Genomic DNA, 21,841 nt, shown 5'->3' with positions numbered 1-21,841 from the left:
TTCTAGTGTAGATAACGTCCGAGGATTTTCACTAAAAGCATATACTTTGGTTTAGCGCCGGACCGTACGGTCATCTCCTGCGGCACGATCTGTGGTTTGTGGTTATCGATTTGGTGTTTTACAATTTCGAACAGGGCAAAGCGAGTTTATTTTAGAGAGCAGTGGCTAGTAGAAATAGACTCAGTTTCACGTTTTCATCGTCTAGTGATCAATACTGGCCGAACAAGGAATGTCGCTGGAGCCATTGTTTCGACAAGGAGGCCTGTCTACATGATCAGAGAACATACATATGTATCGTCTTCTCATTGTTTATGTAGGGGCTCGGTAAAAGTGTGAATCTTCCATTTAAGGAAAGGCTGCCGGAGAAGCAGGAACAGGTGTTGCATAAAGGAACGGCTTTCCGCTTTTTAGGAACGTAATTTATCCCTAAAAGAGCTTTAGAGTTGTTCTTTTCAGAAAGATCACGTCGCCCAGAAATGCCCACTGCGTTTTGGGAGTAGGCGACATGCAGACTGCCGGTTCCCTTTCACCTCGCTTGTTAGTTCGCTAATCGTAATGTAAGACAAGCATAAATAAGCGGCATCCAACACTCGTCTTCTATCCTCGTAATTTGCCCAATAAACATTTCAAGACCCCGCTTCTTGCTATTTCCTCACCTTAGCCGCGTTCGGTCGCCTGATGCTTCCCTTTACATTAAACCCTTAAATACGCCAAATAATTCTGCCCATAGAAAGTTTTACTTCAATATATTTTTTCGCATTTTGAGAATCATGAACGCGTACTGCTGCTGAATGGCTTAAGAGTTTTGAATTCTTCAGCGAGTTTTGTCAAATTAATGAAATGTGGTGTCTACGCGATAACTCTCTACAGAATGGTCAGATATGAGAAAAACAACAATGTCATGTCTAGTGTACATAGGAAACACCCATCCAGCCAGTTGAAACATCAACTGCGTGCAAAACAATGAAAAACAATGAAAGAAATGAAGCCGCGACGCTATGACATATTGATATCGAGAGAGAACACACAGATGTCTACATTTAAACTCGTTTTGCTAAAACACACATATTCAAGTTTTGCAGCACAAGTAAGATCAGAAGTGTTGCAAGATGTTTGCGATTTTAAATATCATTACTTTCTTCGGTGGTTGTGCTTTTCAAGCAATATCTGCTTTGCACAACACAAAGACAGTGCCTGAAGTGGTTAAGGAATTAGATCGAATCAATGTTTTGGACAAATAAAGCTTTCCTTTTTTGGCGAGTAAGCATTATAACAGTTGCGAGAGACAATCCTCAACATGGATGAAATAAACTGCACTACTTCAAGCTCTATCAAAGGGTCGTCTCAGCTATTCGGTACGTACGAGGGGCTCAAATCACAAAGCTTTTTGTTCGTAAGTGGTGCTTACCAATGGCAGTCCGTGTTCGCTAACAATATGTCCAGAGTCAGGATTGGCTGAAATTTTCTCTCAAGAACAATTCTAGCATAAGATATTTTTGTGACTGCAGCCACAGGTGGGCGGAATAATTACAGTTTTGAACCACAGCTTCTGTCGGAGTAGGTGTAGTTCTAGTTCGCTGCCGTGCGCAATAATATCTTTGTCACCTTAAGGGTAAGGATATTAGCTACAGCAAAAACCAGCACCGTCAAGGGAGTAACAGTTTTCAGTAAGTACGCTCTTACGTTGTAGGCAAGTCCCCAGAGCGCAGGCCTGCCGACGAATACAGCTCTGGCACCGAGGGCAAGCGCCTTGAGGACGTCAGTTCCGGTCCGCACACCGCTGTCCAGGTAGACCTCCGTTTTGTTCCCTACGGCTGTCATGATCGCTGACAATGCCTCGATCTGCGTGTGACGAAGGTGGCTATGATAAGGACTTGCGATACCGGACTGTTTTCATTTTACGACGTAAGCTATTATGGACCCATTCCAACAGCCGTTTCGGGTGGCGATGGTGTCCGCCGCCGCCGCTCCCGCCGCCGCCTCCACCACCGCTGTCCGGAGCAGTTCTCGCCGGGAATGAGAAAAAAAAAAAAGTTCCCGACGCGATCAAGCCTGGACCGCTGCGTGGAAGTCAGCTACTCTACCACTGAACCACGGCAGTGCTTTTTTTTTTTATTACGTGGGCCAGACCATTCAACAAAATAAGAAAACAACGCGCTACAGAAATGTAAGGCGACTGAAAACACGTTCAAAAGTCAGGCGAACACGTGCAAGCATCCAATAAAGGCATCCAGTCTGGCGATGTTTCCTGTGCAGCATACACACTACGAACGTAGGCAACAGATTCCTGAAAAAAACGACCGAGTGCTATGCAGTGGTTCAGCGTGCCTGGCAGACATTGTACGGCGCGAAAGGCTATGTAGGCGAAGCACCATGAACATGTCATATGGTGGGCCACAGGGATCACTAAGAGGTAGGAAACGGATTGTGTATGGTGTGACCTCGAAACTATTTTCAAGTGTTCTTTGGAGAATGTCCCAGAAGAACACGGCATTCCTACAATCTACAAAGCAGTGATAAACCATTTCAGCATGTAGACACAAGCGGCAGTTTGTCGACCAGGGCACGAAACAGCCCCTTTTTTCTAACCAGGATCTGACAGAAAGAGTGGCGGAATGTAACTTCAAGAAAAAAGTTCGCATGCTTGGAGGAATGATCATTCAACGGATTGGTTTAAGTATGTCTAGCTAATGGCATTGCAAATAAGGCGCACGATAATGGGGAACATGAAACAATGTGTCTTGTGTGCAGCGGTAATTTCTTTGCGGAAACCAGTGGAAATATATTCCATATTTAAGCGAGCCTTAAGAAAGCGACATCCATCGACAACCTCCTTCAAGAAGCGCCACAGAGCCCGTGGTGCATCTTTGACAGATGACGACACAATTATTTCTGGAAGGTAATTATTTAATCGAAGTTGTGACATCTCTCTTAGAAATGGACTGTTTACATCACGAAAGAAGAATAAGCAGGAGACAAGCTGTCTAAGAAAAAGGTGAATTAGGACAAGACGCTCGCTCTCAAGAGAAAAAAAAAGGTGATCACGTAGCATGGCTTCAACAAGTGAGCTCCATACGTAGGTAACAAATACACGATGGAAAGCTTGCTACGTAAGCCGCGAGCAGTGTAATACCTGCAGGACATACATAAGTCGAGCTGCTATGAACACATTGCTAGCTTTAGCTCGGCTAAATATGGACAACTTCCGTCCCTGCCAGTTGTTAACCTTACGTTGTACTTCTGTAACTTCCGCTGACCAGTGTGGATTACTATTCCGATATTGAGAGAGGGGTACACCTCACTCAATATCGTGTTGCCTCCACTGAATACCTGTGAAGTGGGTTGGCAACGTATACCATAGAACAAACCAAAACCTAGAACTCTTCTTAAACTTTACTGCTGCACCAGAAGCTGAGCAAACCTGTTGCGTTATGGCAAGGGTATTCTATACATTTTTTGTCAACACAAATAAGGCTGTCATCTGCATAGGCAGATCTCACTGGATAACAATTTGAACTGCTGAAAAGGATGATCCTTCAAAATTCGTGCGCAAAGCGGTTCTAAATACAAGGCGAATAATAGAAGGGACAACCTTGCCTTACCGATGCCTTCAGGTCGATAAATTTGGAGAGACAACCATTAACTATTCGCCTTGCTGTGCCATTAGCATAACATATAGTATTGGCTTTAAAAAGAAGAGACCCGATGTTTATGTGCTCTAACGCATGAAACAAAAAGTAGTGATTAACTTGATCGAATGCTTTTGCAAAATCAACTTGAATTATAGCGACCTGACCTGCACTTTCTATTACATAGTCGAACACACACCACGCAACGTGGATATTTGTCTGGATTCATCTTGCCCTAATGCCACATGTTTGATGGTCTCCCGCAAGTGATTGAATTGCGTCTTGAAAGCGACTACCTAATATCTTGGCAAATATTTTATAAACCACGTTGCAAAGTTATATGGGGCGATGTCCCTCGACTTTCTGCAATTTAGTTGTATCACTGCTTTTTGGGATAAGTGTGCCCTTGATAGAGCGTGGCGGGTAAGTATCCAATCCAGTAAGCTGCTTCATACACTTTAAGCAGAAAGGGAGCTAATATAAAGCAAAAACACTGATGATACTCCGCATTCAAGCAAACAGGCCCAGGAGTTTTTACTTTAGGTAGCGAAGCAATGGCTGCTTCAACTTCTATGATTCATATATGTCTATCATCGTGATCACATTCTTCTCGACTGCGCTGTGTCGGCAACCAAACAATTTTTTTCCGTTAGTGCTTCGCTATTAATACTTTAAGAGACTGAAAAATATTTTCTTAATGATCCCTGAACGTTTTCATTATTCTAGCCGGGTTACTAACAATCGCTCCGGCATCCTCTATTTCGAGCCCTTCCTTCTACAGAGCATGCCGACGCTCATCACCAAGCGACCAACTACAGGGCTATTGCTCCAAATACCGGCGAGTACGCGCTTGGACTAGTCCCCCTCTGTATGTCTCAGTGTCCATTGTTTGCATTTGTGCATTAATGCTGTGTCTTCAATATACTTGCCATGATACAAGCATTCAAGTTCGTGTAGCTGGTCTACCAACTTGCACAACTTTTTTTATTTTTCATTTTCCTGAGAAAGCAATATGGAAGCTTCAATGGCTATCATTTTATCTTCTTGATTGAACATCTCCCACTGCCGAAGGAGAAATAAAGAACTACGACTTGATACTTCAATAAGAATTTCTGGGACGCGCTTTAGAAAAGGCTGATGCGACAGTAAGATATCATTAATTTTCCGCACATCCAAGCTCATCTGCGAAATTTGAAATTTCTGGTTGCCAAAACAAACCGACACCAAACAATGATCACTGAAGAACATAAGGTGCACATTGTAGCCGTACAGTTTGGGCAGGATAGACAATGATACATAAATCCAATCGAACCTTGCATGAGATGTACGTTGAAAGTGTCTGTAGCGAAATGGGACTTTTTCCTGTTCCCTAACATCAACACGCTGGTAGTCACATACCATGATATTCAAAATGTCAACACTGGTATCGTGGCGCTGCCTTGTAGACGACCACCATACACACAAAGTCAGCTAAGACCATCAATACACGGTCACTGCGTAAGTGCTGAGTCAACGAGAGAAAATGGTCCTCCTTTTAGTGTGCTTTGCCTGCCGCGTACAAGCAAAGAAACCTCTAAACTTGACTTTCTGTAATGACACCACACCATACAAGGCACCCTTTCCTATCAGTGCCCAATTCCAACGCTTTGCATTGCTGCGTTTTCCTCATAAATAGCATACATCCTGCAGAGACACCAATCGCGTGACTGATACATACTTCATATTCCGAAAGAAAAAGAGCTGCAGCGGCCGCTGTGTCGTGATCGGGTTCAATTTTTGTTTCCTGAATTGCAATAATATCTAACGCTCGGCTGCGCAACACGTGTGACAATTGACCCTGACGCCGCATGACGTTCAGTGTTCCGAACGTGAAGTGAAGTGAAGGTGAAACGTAAGTGAAAGTAAAACGTAAGTGAAGGAAGGCCGCCATTTTTTCACTACTAAGGCACAGCGCCTACACGCAGCGCTGCTGCCTTTGTTTTTCTTGTCATGCCCCTTTGAGGAGTCGCAGCTGCAGGAACTAAATGAACTGCAGCGGCAACCACACTCACAGGGGCTCCATGAAGGGGTTTCCTCGCCTTCGCCGCCACGACCCTGTGCAATTTCGCAGAGCATTTCAAATCCTCCACAGGTGCTGGACGCTTCTTGGACGCCTCAGTCATTTTAGTATCCTCCGCAGAATTAAGTGGGCCCTGAAAAGGTGGTGACAAGGATCCTTTTCACAGTTGGTCACTGTATGTCCATCAACCGTCTTTGCTGTAGCTGTGCCCTAAGCTGGCGATACTTGCACCTCCTCAGCCCGGTGGTCTTCAGCAGACGCTTCGCCTCACATTCGTGAGGTTATTAACGATAGTGTCATCGTCGAATGACCGACTACCACAAAGCGTAACAATGACACTTCGCACATCGCGGCCTCTTGCTCTCTCATCTTATGTGGCCTACCCTGTTGCATTGAAGACACAAGGGAGGTCGTCCGGGAATCATAGGCATTGATGCCCGAATATCGTCGGAAGGTCAGGAAGGGAACTGGTAGAGATGCCTTCTTTGAGCGTGAAGTCTACAACGGTATTGCCTTCACATCGCCACATTTCTGTGGTTATGAACTGTACCATGCCATACGGTTTCGATGCCTCAACAGTACGTTTCTGTTCTGGGTGAGGAGCAAGCCAAAAAGCTTCATTTTTAAGTTCCGGCTTCCTGAATCGATGACAAGGCACTTCAGTCCTTTGACTAGGAGTCACCGTTATCAACGAACTTCTGCTTGGAGAGGCTGCTTGCATAGGTGACGAGCCCCAAACGGCTCATTTGATACTGGCCTGCCCCCAGAATGCCCTTGGTATCCAGCACTGAGAGCAGGGCATCACGAAAATCCGAGGCGTGGTACGGCCGACCAACGAGGTCCGCGAGTAGAAACAGGGAGTTGAGGACGATTTTCCGGTGGCGAATGAGGAAGGGCGATACTGTAATTACCGATAACGGTAGACGTTGCAACATACCTTCGGCCTAGCTCCAATGAGCTGTTTCCAGCAGAACACATTTTGAACGCGGGAGGAACACATTTTTCTTCGGGAGTGGTGGAATGACCAGTTTGTTCCTAATTTCTCTCGGGATTTCCACCCTCTTGGTGGTTCCTGTGTGTGTGTGGGGGGGGGGGGGGAGATGAAGGAGTTGTAGGATCTCGTTCCCTCTCTGCGTGCATGACAGCCTCCACCACTGCGCCGCTCTCGGCGCTTCTGCGATTTCGGTGACGGTGTTATGGAGTCCTAATTGCAACAGTCTTTCGTTCTTTGCCCATGTAGGAAGTCCGGCGGCTACTCTGTAGACTGAACGCAGTAAAGTGTCGATATTTGCGATGTCCATCTTTCGTAGTTGAAGGAAAGGGCATGTGCATGCTACCCTGCAGACGAAGTAAGCCTGGATTAGCCTGCATGCCTCTTCCTCTTGGAGTGCAAACTTGCAGCCAGTAATACGTCGCAGCAGTCCTATTATCTGGCGAGAGGTGCTCGCCACCATCGTACCGTGCCATTTTACATGCACGCCGCGTAGCGTCTATACGTACAAACTTGGCATCGCGGTTCCGGTATTTTCCACTCGATGTGCGGACACGTAGCAGCTGCACATAGCAGTTGCATGCTGCATGTAGCTGCATCTGCTTAACTTAAGCAGGCTACGTGAATATTTGTTATCATCCCGTTTTGAAGGGGATGCCAATAAACCATCATCATCACCAACAGGAACGCGCTGTGTCATGGGTCAAGGGATGTGAAATGTCTGACTCGTAGTCTGCATACCCAGGTTTACTCTTTGGTACATGTTATGGCGCTTCCTCGCGAGGTACGTACCTGAAGAAGTGATTCGTAGAGCTACACGCACGGCTGTAACAAGGAGACATCAGGCACAGCAGAACGGTGTGCGGAGAGCAGGACAAGCCGCAGGTCGCCGCCAACGCAGGGTGGACAGTTCAGATAGTTCTCGTGGAAACGACGCGAAGAGACTTTGCCGCAAAGACCCTGTAGTGCATGGCTCCGAATATGGCGCTGCTATGAAGCTGCTCCTCCATCTTCCTGTGCTGCGTGCGCCGCGCAGGCCTGTGACTTCATTCCGAACCAAATGCACCTCAAGGGGAACTGTGCATTGGATATCCCAACGGTGTAAAAAACAGACGGGGAGTCCATTTTTATAAAAATAAGTTACTCCGGCAGGACCCACCTCACGATTACGACGGGTGGTAATGCAATTAGCACTGAAGTAATGTAGGATGGGCCCACTTTGCTGGCACTTGGTCGCCAGGGTGGGCAGAAGCAGTGGAAATGACAGAGGCCAATTTAAGCTGTGGTCCGTTGGTCAGTCCATACTGTGTGGCCAGCCCCGGGTCCTACGGCATTTGGCAGAGTCAGCAGTACGACTCCACTTGGGCCGGCATCGTTTCACCTGCATTACGCCTGTTTGTAGCGACGGACGCAGTCCATCTCAAGAACCACAGCGCGAACCTAAATCACCGCACGGCTGCGCATAGGCTGTTCGACGTTTGCTAACTAAGACTAGTGGCGAGAGCTGTCGTCAGACATTGCTCAATTCCATTCGGCGGCTAGCGGGGAAGCCGTTAAAGATGGTGCAAGCCGGTGCTACGCAGTTGCATTTAGCAGCGGCTGCGGTATGAGGCCCCTTGGCTGTGCATCCTCTCACAGGTATTTCTCCCGCTTGTAGGTTGGCGGTTTTCACAGGGATCACAGTGCGGATTCTGCTCTACGACGGAAATGATTTCACTTGTTGATGCAGAATCATCAAATGTCCCTGTCAGCGAAAAAGCCGACCCCTCTAGCAGCGAAACGTCACATAAATTCACATTGGCTGCGATGCCACGTCACGTGTGCGCCTCGACGGAGCACAGCGGGAGAAAGGAAGCATCTGCTTGCGTGAGGGGAGGGGGAATCGCCGTGCTTCCACGTCAATGTCGCTCTCGCAGGCCTGTGTTATCCGCGCGTTCCTTTCTCCACGCAAGATCTCACCTGCGTTCGAAGTTCGCCTCGGTAATCTGTATAAAGAAATTGGCCTATAAAAAACGGAATAAATTCGAAATGAATTATGGCGGCAGTGTGTTTCGAGCGACGACACCCCACTCAGAGGCGTAGTGTCTTATCCACTGGGCTAAACTAGCGCCCCCTAAATGGCAGACCTGTGTACTCTGCTTTATGACATAATGGTACCTAGGCCGAAATTTCATTGCGAAGCACGACGTGCTGAAAGGGGTGAACCCGAGCCAACACAGCTTGCTCAGGAGCGTCCCCATTAGATTTTATACCAGTCGGTGAAGGTAGCATGACGTCACTGATTCATGTGCAGTGGCCTTGTGTTATATAGGAGGCGTTGGCGAAGCGTCTCAACGCGCTCGCTTGTCCACGACGAGTTTATGACTCGACAGATCGCTCAATGGCCTTCAATTGGACGTAAATGCTTTCGAATTCACAACTCATAAGAAGTCCTTAGGTGTCCTCGGATTTTTTAGATGGGTTTCGAACTTACTGTTCAATGTTCTGTACTACAGATATGCGCGGATTCTAATCTCAAGAACCGCTGCGCCAACCTGTCATCGCCGGAAGGCTGCACATGGGCTGTTCAAACTCTGCTGACGGAAACTGGTGGAGATAGTTGAGGTCAAACACCGCTGAATTGACTTTGGTGGTCTCTATCAGTCCGTGCTACGAAGTTCTGTTTGCCTACGGCAATGGTGCGACGCCCCATGGGTATACGCATCGTTTGACCGGAAGTTCGCCTGTTCGCAGCTGGCTGCATTTTTTCGGGGTTTTGCATTTGCATAAGTGCTGCTGTTGCCGCTGCCAAATTGTTAAATTGGTGGAGAGATTTCTTTAGTTAGTCCCTCATAGCTAGTTACAGTGATGCACGTCTTGTTTGCTCTGAACCGTTTGCCGAAGTGGGACAATATATAGTATGTAGACGTTTGTTAGTTCCGACATCATTTAGGAAGCTGTTCTGGTCTCACAGCGAGAAATTTTAAAAGCAAAACATGGGATGGCACTTTCTTAGAATGGGAATGTAAGTGACCTTCCAGACCCTGCGCAGAGTTGAAACTATCTTTTATCGGACCTACCAAAATGGTTCAAAGGCTCCGCTAATGTGCATAACGCCCAATTTATTGCATTGAAAAAATTATAACCGACGAACCCGCCCTCAACTTTCGAACTGGAACAGTAGAATCTGTGGATGCGATACGTTTTCTTGGTGTATTCTTTATTAAACAAATAACTTCGACTGACCATGCCCAATGAATTGCAATCTAAAATATTATGCTTAATGGGCGCTTATCAATAAACTAAGGTTTGGGCTACCGATTTGCTTAGAATACCAATTGTATTTTTTCATCATCCAGTCATGTGCACATTATATAAATGGATTACTGTCCGAGAGGCAACATATCCTCAGCTTGTTTGATCCACAAGAAACCTAACCTTAGTCTTTGTGTTCTTTCACTACCAGACGTTGAATATGATACACGAAGTGCTTCTCGTAGAACACCTAGGATAAGAACCAACTATGGACTCCAGACTTTTCAACGTACTATAACGTCATTCCACCCCCCACCCCCACCCCGAAAAAGAAATAGAAATTGAAAAATAATTGCAAGAGTTCTTGAATAAAACATCGTAATAAAAGTATTGTGCTAGTATTTATATATATAACGTTAGGACTCATTTCATTCCAACGAAGGTAATTGTTTTTGTCGTGTGTTTGCTGGTTTGTTATTGTAAAAGTTTATTATATGATCTTCATCATCATCAGCCTAGTTACGCCCACTGCAGGGCAAAGGCCTCTCCCATACTTCTCCAACTACCCCGGTCATGTACTAATTGTGGCCATGTTGTTCCTGCAAACGTCTTAAGGTTATCCGCCCACCTAACTTTCTGCCGCCCCCTACTACGCTTCCCTTCCCTTGGAATCCAGTCCGTAACCCTTAATGACCATCGGTTATCTTCCCTCCTCATTACATGTCCGGCCCATGCCCATTTCTTTTTCTTGATTTCAACTAAGATGTCATTTACCCGTGTTTGTTCCCTCACCCAATCTGCTCTTTTCTTATCCCTTAACGTTACACCTATCATTCTTCTTTCCATAGCTCGTTGCGTCGTCCTCAATTTCAGCAGAACCCTTTTCGTAAGCCTCCAGGCTTATGCCCCGTAGGTGAGTACTGGTAAGACACAGCTGTTATACACTTTCCTCTTGAGGGATAGTGGCAACCTGCTGTTCATGATTTGAGAATGCCTGCCAAACGCACCGCAGCCCATTCTTATTCTTCTGGTTATTTCAGTCTCATGATCCGGATCCGTGGTCACTACCTGCCCTAAGTAGATGTATTCCCTTACCACTTCCAGTGCCTCGCTACCTATCGTAAACTGCTGTTCTCTTCCGAGACTGTTAAACATTACTTTAGTTTTCTGTAGATTAATTTTCAGACCCACCTTTCTGCTTTGCCTCTCCAGGTTAGTCAGCATGCATTGCAATTGGTCTCCTGAGTTGAGTTACTAAGCAAGGCAATATCATCAGCGAATCGCAAGTTGCTAAGGTATTCTCCATCAACTTTTATCCCCAATTCTTCCCACTCCAGGTCTGTGAATACCTCCTGTAAACATGCTGTAAATAGCATTGGAGATATCGTATCTCCCTGTCTGGCGCCTTTCTTTATTGGGATTTTGTTGCTTTCTTTGTGGAGGATTACGGTGGCTGTGGAACCGCTATAGATATCTTTCAGTATATTTACATATGGCTCATCTACACCTTGATTCCGTAGTGCCTTCATGACTGCTGAGGTTTCGACTGAATCAAATGCTTTTTCGTAATCAATGAAGGCTATATATAAGGGTTGGTTATATTCCGCACATTTCTCTATCACCTGATTGATAGTGTAAATATGGTCTATTGTTGAGTAGCCTTTACGGAATCCTGCCTGGTCCTTTGGTTGACAGAAATCTAAGGTATTCCTGATTCTATTTGCGATTACCTTAGTAAATACTTTGTAGGCAACGGACAGTAAGCTGATCGGTCTATAATTTTTGAAGTCTTTGGCGTCCCCTTTCTTATGGATTAGGATTATGTTAGCGTTCTTCCAAGATTCCGGTACGTTCGAGGTCATGAGGCATTGTGTATATAGGGCGGCCAATCTTTCTAGGACAGTGTTCCCACCATCCTTCAACAAATCTGCTGTTACCTGATCCTCCCCAGCTGCCTTCCCCCTTTGCATAGCTCCCAAGGCGTTCTTTACCTCTTCCGGTGTTACTTGTGGGATTTCAAGTTCCTCTAGCCTATTTTCTCTCACCTTATCGTCGTGGGTGTTACTGGTACTGTATAAATCTCAATAAAACTCTTCAGCCACTTGAACTATCTCATCCATATTAGTAACGATATTGCCGGCTTTGTCTCTTAACGCATAAATCCGATTCTTGCCTATTCCTAGTTTCTTCTTCACTGCTTTTAGGCTTCCTCCGTTCCTGAGAGCCTGTTCAATTCTATCCATATTATAGTTCCTTATGTCAGCTGTCTTACGCTTGTTGATTAACTTAGAAAGTTCTGCCAGTTCTATTCTAGCTGTAGGGTTAGAGGCTTTCATACATTGGCGTTTCTTGATCAGATATTTCGTCTCCTGCGATAGCTTACTGGTTTCCTGTTTAACGGCGTTACCGCCGACTTTTATTGCGCACTCCTTAATGATGCCCATAAGATTGTCGTTCATTGCTTGAACACTATGGTCCTCTTCCTGTGTTAAAGCCGAATACCTGTTCTGTAGCTTGATCCGGAATTCCTCTAGTTTCCCTCTTACCGCTAACTCATTGATTGGCTTCTTATGTACCAGTTTCTTCCGTTCCCTCCTCAAGTCAAGGCTAATTCGAGTTCTTACCATCCTATGGTCTGCAGCGCACCTTGCCCAGCACGTCTACATCTTGTATGATGCCAGGGTTCGCGCAGAGTATGAAGTCGATTTCATTTCTAGTCTCACCATTCGGGCTCCTCCACGTCCACTTTCGGCTATCCCGCTTGCGGAAGAAGGTATTCATTATCCGCATGTTATTCTGTTCCGCAAACTCTACTAATAACTCTCCCCTGCTATTCCTAGTGGCTATGCCGTATTCCCCCACTGCCTTTTCTCCGGCCTGCTTCTTGCCTACCTTGGCATTGAAATCGCCCATCAGTATAGTGTATTTTGTTTTCACTCTACCCATCGCCGATTCCGCGTCTTCATAGAAGCTTTCGACTTCCTGGTCATCATGACTGGATGTAGGAGCGTAGACCTGTACAACCTTCATTCTGTACCTCTTATTAAGTTTCACAACAAGACATGCCACCCTCTGGTTAATGCTATAGAATTCCTGTATGTTACCAGCTATGTTCTTATTAATCAGGAATCCGACTCCTAGTTCTCGTCTCTCTGCTAAGCCCCGGTAGCACAGGACGTGCCCGCTTTTTAGCACTGTATATGCTTCTTTTGGCCTCCTAACTTCACTGAGCCCTATTATATCCCATTTACTGCCCTCCAATTCCTCCAATAGCACTGCTAGACTCGCCTCACTAGATAACGTTCTAGCGTTAAACGTTGCCAGGTTCATATTCGAATGGCGGCCTGTCCGGAGCCAGGGATTCTTAACACCCTCTGCAGCGTCGCAGGTCTGACCGCCGCCGTGGTCAGTTCATCTTATTCATGCACAAAACATGGATCATCCTGCTTTTTTACGACATTGCAGCCACTGTATTTCCATTGATGAGCTTATTTATGTTGTTGGTTTGTTATGTCGGTCTTTAATTGGAGATTTCATTTCCTTTATTTACTTTCAGGGTAGTTCAACGGTAATAGAAAGCAGTGGATGACGATAAAAAGTATACATATGTTGAAAAGAATATCAGCAAGTATAGTATAAATGATGGCAACGTGAACATTGTGGCATCTTGCGTCGAGGCGGGAAGGTGATTACAATCCTTGTTAGTACAGGAACTGAACAATTCAGGGGCGCTATAACGTAGAACTATTCCAAACTTTTCTATTCTAATTGTGCACTCAGCCCTCCGCGATTTGTTAAAAAAATTTCGATCCACCACCCGCTGCGCCTCTCTGTCACGCCACGTCACGAAAACCACGAAAACGCCCCATCTGGTACGATATGTGCACACTGATTATGCATGATTAGACCGAACGAAACAAAAACAATACTTTCTGATTCGACGCCTTTATCGCCATTAGCGAAAAAGGCGTCGTTTGACCAATTGCTATTGGTCAAACGTTATTGGGCTACGCCCACTTTACATGTCTGTTGCGCGACGTCACAAAACCACGAAAACTCTCCACGTCAAAGTGACGTATGCGCCTTAAAGGCGCATTAATATGCCGTACAAAACTTAAAGATTTTCTAAATATTGGAGAATTTCCCGTTCCAAAAGAAACAGAAGAGGGCTGCCGCCAATCGCTGTGACACTGGCTATTGAGCTGCCGGGGAGCATGGATTTATTTACGTATAAGATTTCGCGTGGCAGTATAACGTTATCGAGGCCTTTCGGCATATATACGGCATTGCTCTGCTAACTCTATTTTGCTGAGGATCCGTTTTAATGGCATTTTTACCCTACTGTTGCACGCCGCCGCGATTTTCGTCCAGCCAGTGCAAGCTAGGTAAGGAAGCGTACCAATCACAGATTCCGGCACCACCCCGCTCCTTCGACTATCTTCTTTCCCTGCGCTGGCTCGGCCCCATCGAAACTCTCTCCATTCGAGCGTGTTTCTCACTTCTTCTCAGCCAATTAGATAAGAAAGAGGGCTCAATGTAGGCAATGCTATTCGCTTTGAAAGCAAAAGAAAGTGACATCCTATAAACGAGAAGCGCGTTTGATTGGGCTCTTCAAACACCGTTGCATGTTACCGTCAGATTATTGCGTTGGTGGTTACGCAAATTTGACGTCAGGCAATCGGAATAAAAACATGTTGGAATAGTTTTATGTTATAGGGCCCCAGGATACAGGTTACTCATTGATTTCAGGACACCAACTTTGTGCCTGTGGTAAATACGCGGTGACACACAGTTAGGAATCATCAGCAATAATTGTTTCAGATTTAAAACAATCATGAGAACTTATATTCTCTTCAAACGTTACAACGTATTTATGCCGATGGGTCAAATGCACAGCTTGTCACTAGGAGGCAGGCCTCGTCAAGATGTTAGCCTTTAGCCTACCCCTTGTAGTGCCGACATATGCTGTATACGATGGTGCTTGTAAAGGTGAAATATAATGTACGATTCATCGACTAGCGCATGGTCGACACTATCTGCTGTATTAAAAGCGCAGTCTTCGTTATTGTATAGTGACCTCAACGCACAAAGACAAACATGAGTGAAATTTCTCACAGCCACTTGTCTCCTTATGATTACTTAAAATAACGTAAATTACGAAAAACTACGCGGTAACGTGAAGGCCGAAGGTGCGATTTGCGTTATTAATTATTTTTCTAGCAAGACATTTCGTTCCGTTGTTTCTAGCTTCACTCATCAAATTACTTTCTCCAGTTGACCAAGGAAATGAGTACGTATGTTCGTTTAGTTTATATTTACTTGCTTTGGCATTTAACCACGATGTCGGAAGCACAGAAAGTTGTTGACGAGCTTTCAGCTACGCAGTGAAACAAGATTAAATGAAATGACTGTCTTCCGAAGAGCGACCTTTTCATCTCTGTGGCAACATCAGTAAATATGACGCTTGAATCAAGTGCAAGGAGTGCTCAGTAGGTCTCTGATACCTAATAGCGTATCGAGCCGGAACAACAAGACTAGGCCAACGCTTTCATGCTCCCACATTATAACTATTATTCCTTAACAAATGAATTATTTATTGAAGGTTACTTATTCTCGTGGCACTACATGGAAAGTGATCTCAAAACGTAAACCCACAGAACACGACTTAAGATATTTGCGGCCCGCGAATGTTCGCGGCCCGAAAGAGGGTCCTGTTGCAGTTGTTGACTTTGGAACTTCCGTCGGAATATTACCTGTACCTAGTCATGTTTGTTGAATAAGCTGAAACTGAATACACACAGCAAATGACAGCACAGCACGAGTAGAACATCACTCTCAAAGAAAACAGGCAAGACCATTAAACAATACGCATACAGCCTGCACAGCCAAAGAAGACAAGTATGAAAGTTAACTGTCAGTAAATTGTACAGCATTCAGCTACCAAGTCACATTGCTACCACTAAGAAAATAATAGTATGCAAAGTCGAACTGCATACCACAAGTCGTACTGAACTGTGAAGAAAGTTATAGTGCTTTTGGTGCAATACGAGAACGTTCATATTAAATGTATTCGGCTTAATCAATGCCTTGAGACAATAAACTAAGCTTTAAAAATTAAGCTATGGTATTTACGTGCCAAAACCACGATTTCAATATGACGCATACCGTAGTGGGGAACTCTGGAATAATTTGGTACACCAGGCGTTCTCTAAGGTGCACCTAAATCTAAGTACACGGGTGTTTTCGCATATCGCCCTCATCGAAATGCAGCCGCCGTGGCCAAGATTCGATCCTGCTTAGTAGCCCAACAAACTGTAAGCATTGCTTCTCATAATTAGTCCTTGTGCTAAGAACTAGTCAGTCTTCAGTACGGCGTGCTGCGACACCCTTCTTGTTAGGTTTTAGCTTGGCGATTGTCTTAACAAAATTACAAGCCTATTGTGTGAAATTTTGAGGTAATAATGTAAACGGCACTCATAAGTAAACGTTTAAAGTTGTATTGCGGGGATAAATTCCGGTGTTTGCTGTGATCCGTCCGTCCGTCCGTCCGTCCGTCCTTCCGTCCGTCCGTCCTTCCGTCCGTCCGTCCATCCGTCCGTCCGTCCGTCCGTCCGTCCGTCCGTCCGTCCATCCATCCATCCATCCATCCATCCATCCATCCATCCATCCATCCATCCATCCATCCATCCATCCATCCGTCCGTCCGTCCGTCCGTCCGTCCATCCAGTGGCCTGATTGCTTACCAGCTTCGGCTACTGGGTATTTGCTCGTGATGCTGCCATGGTTGTTCCATCATCGTGATTGCATCTTTGTAATCTGACTTGTCATGCCGTCATAATCACTCCTCCTACGCCCACCCGGTGGGCCAAGTTTACTAATATCTTGGGCCACAAGGTGTGTGTCTGTGGTCGTGATGCCGTCGTGGTCGTTGTATCCTCACCATACCAGCTTTGTCAATAACCGCTCGTCATGCCTTCGGCGTCAATCCATCGCCGTCATACCGGATTTCTGATTCAGTCGTTCTTACACTATTGTCGTCATACACTTGTGGAAATCCGATTGTCCTCATACCATTGTCATGCCATCGTCGTCATTGTTTCATCGTCATAGAATTGTCATCATTGATTTGCTGTCATACTGCCGTCGTGATGCCGTCGTGGTCACTCTTACTTCGTCATCCGACTCTCGTCATGCCGTCGTCGTCACACAGTCGTCGTCATGCCACCTTCGTCATTTCCTAGACATCAAAGCTTCCTCGTCCATCCATTGTAACCGCCTTGATTATGCTATCGTCGTCATTGTGTCATCATCTCATAGTCGCTATCACGCATCCATTGACACGCCGCCGTCATCATGCCGTCGTGGTCGTTCAATTGCCGTCATTTTAATTTTGCTATCCTACTCCTAATACACCACCGTCGCCCCACCATCGTTATCCCAGGGTATTCGTGATATAGTCGTCGTCACGCCCTTGTATCATACACTCGTTGTCATGCCATTGTACTCATACCGTTGTCATGTCATCGTCATCATTGTTTCGTTGGCACACAGTCGTCGTCATGTCTTCATTGTCGTACCATCGTCGTTATACTTGCGTGGTCTTTCCATCGTCCTCGTTCTAACTTCAAGATCCGACTCTCATAATGCAGTGGTCATGCCATTTTAGTGACACAGTCCTCGTCATACCATTGTCATGTCGTCGTCGCCACGCTGTGGCTTTCGCATAGTGATCACTCCAGCAATGTCATCTCATTGTTGTCATTCCGTCGCCGTCATACCGCTTTCGTCGGCAGACCGCTGTTATTGCTTCTTCGTCATTCAATCGTAATTAGGCTGTCGTCACTCAATCGTAACTGTGCCGTCCGTTATGTCATTTCTTTACTTTTTTTTAAGCTTACTCACCGTACTTCGAAACGCAGAGACAGGTGAACAGCGCTCGCAGTCGATCCGTTAAAAAAAATGATCAGTCATAGCACTATTAGTACAGCCCTTTGGGCGGTCTTCTTAAAAATAAACATATCAAGGTAATAATAATAATTAAACAAAGGTCTCTAGCTCTCGCAAACAGCATTACTTCGAAGAATAACGCGGACGAGTTTCCCACGCTAAGACGCTAAGCGGACGGGGCTCGTCACGCATATAGTTAAGCTTGACATAGCCTTTAGAGACGCTCAAGTTCGCTTGATACGAATTAGCAGTCCCCACGCAGCCTGGGGAGAGTGCAACGCATATGGTACTGCATCGGGCCGGCTGAACGAAGGGCCCTGTGCTGAACGCGGATATCCATGCGTTAGTAAGCTGCCTGGTGTCGTGCCGTGCGGACGCTACCCTCTTGGTGAGCGTGGCGACTGTTTCTTGTCAAATTTTCTATTAGAGTCATTTCTCTCCTAAGTTTTACTTAACATAAGCGAATTTCCATTTTTCTAGTAATAAGGCTCAGCAACTTCTCTTGTCGTCTTCGAGTGCTCTTCAACATGTCTGTTTTTCAAACTTAAAATTCTACTGAAGTCAGTCTTTCGCGCAGTCGATCCGTTAAATTAAATAATCAGTCATAGCACTATTAGTACAGCCCGCTGGGCGGTTTCTTCTTAAAAATAAACATATCAAGGTAATAATAATAATTAAACAAAGGTCTCTCGCGAGCAGGATTCCTTCGAACAATAACGCGGACGAGTTTCTCACGCTAAGACGCTAAACGGACGGGGCTCGCCACGCGTATAGTTAAGCTTGACATAGCCTTTAGAGACGCTCGAGCTCGCTCTCTTCGAGGGTCGGCTCGGTACGAAGCTCTGCACAGGAGCTATGCCGCTACCAAATGCTCTGGGGCCTTGCAGACCAACCCACTGAGTCATCTTCCAGGCGAACATCATGGGTTGACGAGTTCGAATCCCGAATTTTCTTCCTTTCTTTCCTTTCCTTCTTTTTTAGTCTGTCGTTATGATAGGGAATTACATATCTTCGCCACGACCGTCCGCACGAGAACCCTCTTGCAATTTTCCTTGAAGCACTTGTTTCCAATTTTCCTTGAAACACTTGGGAAAGCAAGCAACAACAACACCTAGCTGTAAAGTTAACACACAGATTTTTAGCCCGTCAGAACGATCGTATATGCGTCCATCCCTTTCGTCTACATCTGTAGTTATTCTTTCGTGCTTACTTTAGTTTTCATTCCCGAGAATTGTATTGCGACCGTGGCGGTAGCAGAGCCGCCAATTTCTTACAAGCGCGAATTGTTCAAACCATGTCTGACTGATCGAAGAAGACACCACTGTAGGTTAAATAAGGCATACAACTCCTGTCTCCCTAGTGCTTAGGTTCGCGGCATTCCCAGAAAAACTACCAGGTCAGTTACCTCCCCCCCCCCCCCCCCTGTCATCACTGTCAAGCTGTAGTGCTGTCCAAAGCTGTAGCTGTAGTGCTGTCCAAACCTGTCAAGCTGTAGTGCTGTCCAAAAATCACTGTCCAAAGCTGTAGAAAGGATGAAGACACCACTGAGAGCCGTCGAGGTCGCCTGCTTTGTGCGAATCTCAGCGCGGTAGTGAGATGGTGGTGCGACTGAACATTCTGAATAGCCACCCGGGAAGGCGAGTTTTCGGACGACAAAAGACAAGCAGACGCGACAAGCGGATCATATGACACTCGAGGCCTCTCGGTAAGCGCTGAGAAACTTTTCCCTTTTTTATTTCTACGCACAAGTGTTAAGCGCTGTTCAAATTCAGCAAAAATATATCGCGTACCTAGGCGCGCTCAAGACCGCGTGCATGCGTAAGATGCGGCAAACCGGCTAGGGCAACCGAGGATTCAAACTATGTCGTGCAACCTATGCCGATCAGCAAAAACCCGCAAAAGGCGGACAAATTAGCGGATCTCTTACGCATGTAGGGCCCTCTGGGCCGCACTTATCGGCGACAAGTTAGCCTAGCCACCTGGGGGATTATCTTACTGAGCTATGTCTTATGCTCGGTTGCGATAGTCGGAAGTGCAGACCGACTCAAGGAGTACAGACCGCTTACGTAAATACCATGGAAAATATCTAATGCGATTCCACAGCCACCTTAATTCTACACAAGTAGGAAGATACTTATAAAGAAAGGGGTCAGACTAGGAGACACAATCTCTGCAATGCTATTCACTGCATGCTTAGAGAAGTATTCAAGCTATTAAACTTGGAAGGCTTAGGAGTAAAGATCGACGGCGTATACCTCAACAACCTTCCGTTTGCCGATGACATTGTTCTATTCAGCAACCATGCAGACGAGTTACAACAAATGACTGGGGACCTTAACAGAGTGTAAGAGCGCGGCTGAAGATTAATACGCAGAAGACAAAGATAATGATAAATAACCTGGCAAGGGAACAAGAGTTCAAGATCGCAAGTCAGCCTATAGCGTCTGTGGAGGAGTACATTTACTTAAGTCAACTAATCACAGGGAGCCCTGACAATGAGAAGGAAATTCACAGAAGAATAAAAATGGGTTGGATCGCATACGGCAGACATCGTGAGCTCCTGACTGGGAGCTTACCGTTATCATTGAAAAGGAAAGTATAGAGTCATTGAATTTTACCGGTGCTGACATACGGCGCAGAAACTTGGAGGCTGACAAAGTAGCTTGAGTACAAGTTAAGGACCGAGCAAAGAGCGATGGAACGAAGAATGCTAGGCATAATTTTAAGAGACAGAAGGAGAGCGGTTTGGGTCAGAGAGCAAACGAGTATAGACGATATTCTAATAGATATTAAGGGGAAAAGGTGGCGCTGGGCAGGTCATGTAATGCGCAGACTAGATAACCGTTGGACCATTAAGGTGACAGAATGGATACCAAGAGAAGGGAAGCGCAGTAGAGGACGGCAGAAGACTAGATGGTGCGACGAAATTAGGAAATTTGCGGGTGCTAGATGAAATCGGTTGGCACAGGACAGGGGTAATTGGAGATCACAGGCAGAGGCCTTCGTCCTGCAGTGGACATGAATAGGCTGGTGATGATGATGATGATGATGATGATGATATTTTATCGTCGTCATTTCATCATCGTTATACATTCGCTGTTATGCATCCGCTGTTATGCATCCGCTGTCATACTCTCATTGTTATGGCGTCGCGGTTGTGTCACCGTCGTCATTCCAGCTTCGTCATCCAGTTGTCGCCGCACTGTCGTCGTCGTACACTCTGTGGTTATACCATTGACATCATTCACCCGCCGTGGTTGCTCAGTGGCTATGGTGTTGGGCTGCTGAGCACGAGGTCGCGGGATCGAATCCCGGCCACGGCGGCCGCATTTCGATGGGGGCGAAATGCGAAAACACCCGTGTACTTAGATTTAGGTCCACGTTAAAGAACCCCAGGTGGTCGAAATTTCCGGAGTCCTCCACTACGGCGTGCCTCATAATCAGAAAGTGGTTTTGGCACGTAAAACCCCATAATTAAAATTATTAATTATTATTATTGACATCATTCATTTTCACGCTGTCGTGGTTATACCATCGTCATAATTTAACAACCGTCATCTCATTATCGTCACCCCGTTGTCGTCATATCGCCTTTGTCGTTTCACTGACGTCATTCCTTCTCTTTTATTCCAACATTCTCATGGCTCCAGGCTCATGGTTAGCCTTATCCAACAAGAGCCCTTGCAACAGAGGTGAAGACCGGATTATGTCACATATAACCAAAGCAACGGGTGCGGCAGAATGACAACTACAGATGGCAAATAAACTTGACAGGCAATGTGGTGTGTTGGTACATTGCTCGAATGCTAACCATCGCGTTACCCTCTATAGACACTCGCCGTGGTTGCTCAGTGGCAATGGTGTAGGGCTGCTGAGCACGAGGTCGCGGGATCGAATCCCGGCACCGGCGGCCGCATTTCGATGGGGGCGAAATGCGAAAACACCCGTGTACTTAGATTTAGGTCCACGTTAAAGAACCCC

General features: G+C 45.9%; 1 protein-coding gene across 1 annotated transcript in view; it reads right to left on the bottom strand.

Moving 5' to 3' along the window:
• Window positions 1–21,841, bottom strand: part of LOC126540824 (2-Hydroxyacid oxidase 1-like) — a 200,737-nt gene that overhangs the window by 32,414 nt on the left and 146,482 nt on the right. Inside the window, exon 7 of the mRNA XM_055075969.2 lies at window positions 1,684–1,842. Coding sequence (XP_054931944.2) covers window positions 1,684–1,842 — 159 coding nt within the window. The remainder of the gene's footprint in view (window positions 1–1,683; window positions 1,843–21,841) is intronic.

This window comes from Dermacentor andersoni, chromosome 2, assembly GCF_023375885.2.
Source record: "Dermacentor andersoni chromosome 2, qqDerAnde1_hic_scaffold, whole genome shotgun sequence".
Classification (NCBI taxonomy): Eukaryota; Metazoa; Arthropoda; class Arachnida; order Ixodida; family Ixodidae; genus Dermacentor; species Dermacentor andersoni.
Note: the sequence above shows the minus strand (reverse complement) of the source record. Positions and strands in the feature narration are given on the sequence as shown.